Source organism: Pyrus communis, chromosome 5 (genome assembly GCF_041283825.1).
Source record: "Pyrus communis isolate YQ-2024b chromosome 5, ASM4128382v1, whole genome shotgun sequence".
In the NCBI taxonomy this organism is placed as follows: domain Eukaryota; kingdom Viridiplantae; phylum Streptophyta; class Magnoliopsida; order Rosales; family Rosaceae; genus Pyrus; species Pyrus communis.
In genome coordinates, this window is record NC_142569.1 from 20,674,631 (window position 1) to 20,678,199 (window position 3,569).

The 3,569-nt window shown below is 46.0% G+C and overlaps 1 protein-coding gene across 1 annotated transcript; it reads left to right on the top strand.

Moving 5' to 3' along the window:
• The first annotated feature begins 2,301 nt into the window (after positions 1 to 2,301).
• On the top strand, positions 2,302 to 2,685 carry LOC137724943 (uncharacterized). The gene has a single exon (XM_068463578.2). It carries the CDS (start codon positions 2,302 to 2,304, stop codon positions 2,683 to 2,685), a length of 384 nt encoding a protein of 127 aa, XP_068319679.2.
• Positions 2,686 to 3,569: the final 884 nt, after the last annotated feature.

The following is a 3,569-nucleotide window of genomic DNA, read 5'->3' on the forward strand; positions in this document are numbered from 1 at the left end:
AAGTCAGAGAAATCAAGTCTGACCAGGCCACATCTCAACGATGCACTATGCAAGTACTGAAGGAATAAAAAAAAAAGACCTTTACCCCCGTAAGGCTACCGAGGTCCAAAGGGACGATGAAGCTCCAAATAGCAATTACAGCAAACAGATTAAGAAGATGATGTCCAAGTAAACGCGCCAGTAGACGAGACGGGATGCAAACCCAAAGAGGATGTCGAGCACATCATTCTTGATCCCCAGCAGCTGAAGAAGACTGCTATAATAGGCTTACGTCTGAGCCCGAAGGAAAATGAGGAATTCACAATTTTCCTTAGGGAAAATCGTGACGTCTTCGCATGGTCACCTTCCGACATGCCCGGCATCAACCCCAAGATAGCTTGCCACAAGCTGCACGTCGACCCCGCTGCAAACCAGTGATCCAAAAAAGAAGACATTTCGCACCCGAACGAGTGGTGATTATTGAAGCGGAAATTGAAAAACTATTGGAGGCTGGATTCATAGAAGAGGTAACACACTCAACATGGCTTGCCAACATCATGCTAGTAATGAAGAAAGAAAATGGCAAATGGAGGATTTGCATAAACTACACCGATCTCAACAAAGCACGGCTAAAGAATTTTTAAGATCAATTATACATGGTCTAGATGCTGCTCAATGAGTAATCAAATTGACATTGAAACTTGGCCAATACGGCTTAGTTTTCTGACTCCGCACGGTTATAAAGGCCTAAACCTTGGCGGACTTCATAGTAGAATTCAAGCCTAGCCTAAGCAAGATAACAAAGCAACCCAACAACGCTCTGGAGGCAACCCAGCATGCCCTAGCCACGCCTGCTTCGCCCAAATGAGACTTTTGGCATTTGCACGTCAACGACACATCCAACTACAAGGGCTCGGGAGCAGGCGTGGTCCTTGTCACCCTAGACGGTTCGATGCTTGAGCAGGCAATCACTCTAGGCTTCGAAGCATCCAACAACGAAGCAGAGTACGAAGCTCTAGTAGCAGGCCTCTGAATGGCAAAAGACTTGGCGATGAAAAAGCTTGCAATTCATTATGATTTCCAACTAATCACCAGCCAGGTTATTGGGGAGTACACGACAACACATCCGAATATGGCACAATACCTAGAGAATGTATGAGAGTAACTTGAGGCGTTTCAAACTTACACCCCCACTCAAGTTCCATGGGCAGACAACGTCCACGTAGATGCGTTATCCAACCTAGGCTTCGCCCTCGACCATCAACTCAAGCACACTATTTCGGTGGAGTATCTAGATAAACTAAGCATAATGGCCGAGCCTAAACTAAGCATAATGGCGGAGCCAACAGTCGAGGTGTCACAAGTTAGTACAACTCCAAACTGGCAAGATTCCACTATAGACTATTTAGTCAACGACACACTCCCTATGGAACGATTGGAGTCTAGAAAGCTCTAAACAAAGGCAGCACGTTACTACATGTGGAACAACATTCTTGTCTGAAGATCCTACACTTGACCACATCTCCGCAGCCTAGCACCTCTCGACAACCTAAAGGTTGTAAGCTTAATCCACGAAGGCGTTTGTGGAAATTACTCCGAAGGCCAATCCTTGGTGTCACATCCTGACCCAAGCTCCACCACATCCTAGGCTCAACTCCGTCGTAGCACAATATTGTCCACTTTAGGCCCCGACCATGCCCTTACAGTTTTCTGCGAACTCACACAAGAACTTCCTAGTGGGTCACGCATCATGGGAATGATCTCGCTTGAAATCGCTTAACTTCGGAGTTCCGATGGAATCCGAAATCAATGAGCTCCCAAAAGGCCACATGCTATATGGAGGTGGGCATGTACATATAAGGCACATCACCCCCTCTCCGTTGGTTGATGTAGGATGTTACACTTAGCCATAAGGCTCTTAACGCAAGCTACTACTGGCCTATTATGCATGAAGACGTTAAGGAGTTAGTACAAAAGTACGACCGCTGCCAACCCTACAAGCCAGTACCAGCACTGCCTGTCAGCGAACTACACCCGCAGACGAGTCCTTGGCCATTCATGCAGTGGGCAATCGACTTGGTAGGGCTAATGCTGCCCGTTACTGGGGGCAAGGGTATGATGATCGTGTCAACTGATTACTTTACCAAGTGAGTGGAAACAAAGCCCATAGCAAGCACAACTCAGACGGACAAATATCGCTTTATATAGAGGAACATCATTTGCTAATTTGGTATCATTCAACTCATCATCACAGACAACAACCCGTAATTCGTAGGCAAAGATTTGGTGAAGTTCTTCCAGAAATACGACATCAAGCAGCACATGTCCACACCGACGTATCCCCAAGGCAATGGGCAGGCCGAAGCATCCAACAAGACTATGTTTGACTGCCTCAAGAAATCCCTCTCCGATAAGAAGGGAAAATGGCCAAACAAACTTCCCGAATGTGTATGGGCGTATCACACAACCAAAGGACGAGCAACCAACAAGACTCCTTTCTCTTTGGCATTTGGTTCAGAAGCAATCATTCATCCCAATGTCATCGTGCCAAGTATCAGTATTATACTTCTAAGCATCAAGCAGAACAGAAAGGAGATGGCCACAAACTTAGATCTGGCAGAGGAGAAACGCGAGAAGGTCATCACCTGCATCGCAGCCTATCAACAGCAACACTTCTCCAGCTACAACAAAAGGAACAAGATCTAGCAATTCAAGTCTAAAGATCTAGTCCTAAGAAAAGCCTTCATCACTACCCGCAGAGAAGACTCCTGAAAGATGGATCCCATCTAAGAAGGTCCGTACAAAATTAGCAGAGTAGGCAACAAGGGTAGTTACACCCTTGCCACCATGAACAACAAAAAGATAGAAAAGCAGTGGAACACCTACAATCTAAAGAAGTACCATGCATGACCTTCCGCTACATCAAAGCTCGAAGACTCAAGCAGCTTGTCGAGCACCACCTCGCAAGCCGATGACTCTCCAGTTGTAATGCAGTTCCTACGTTACAGTTAAGTTTTTGTTTGTTTCACTCATTTTCAATGAGGAATTCAGAAGTAATTTACAACTTGGCTCGGCTGCATGCTTACAACAACTGATCACTCTTACATTTCAAAAGAAGACCATGCCCTTCTTAGGGACTTATCGCAGGAATTGCGCCCCCTGGGGACCAATCATGCTCTCCAATGCGAGAGGGTAAAACAATTCCCCGATACCCACATGGGTTTACTCTCCAGTGTGATAGGATAAACTTTACACTCCGAATATCCAAACGTGGATGAGTCGGGCTGCCTTGGTGTAACTAGGTGCATAATGGCTTACGCTGGGATTCCTAGAAATCGCCATAATAGTCTTTTTCAAGGCTTAGCTAACTAAAGGATATTGGGTCTCTTGGCCTAATCCATGGGGAACTGGGCCTCAAAGACGGAGGAGGCACATTACGCAGTATGCAATATGAACGGTTGCCCTGGAACCCTAAAACTGCTACTGAATGTACTAAGGTAGCGTACAGTTTCCCGAAGATCGCCTACGACTTGCCCTTCGAGCAGTAAGTCGCGCTAAATTTATACAACAACATATTTTTGTGAAAGGTT

Excerpts from the sequence above, each read along its gene's own strand:
- LOC137724943 (XM_068463578.2), top strand. The coding sequence starts at position 2,302 with ATGTCCACACCGACGTATCCCCAAGGCAATGGGCAGGCCGAAGCATCC.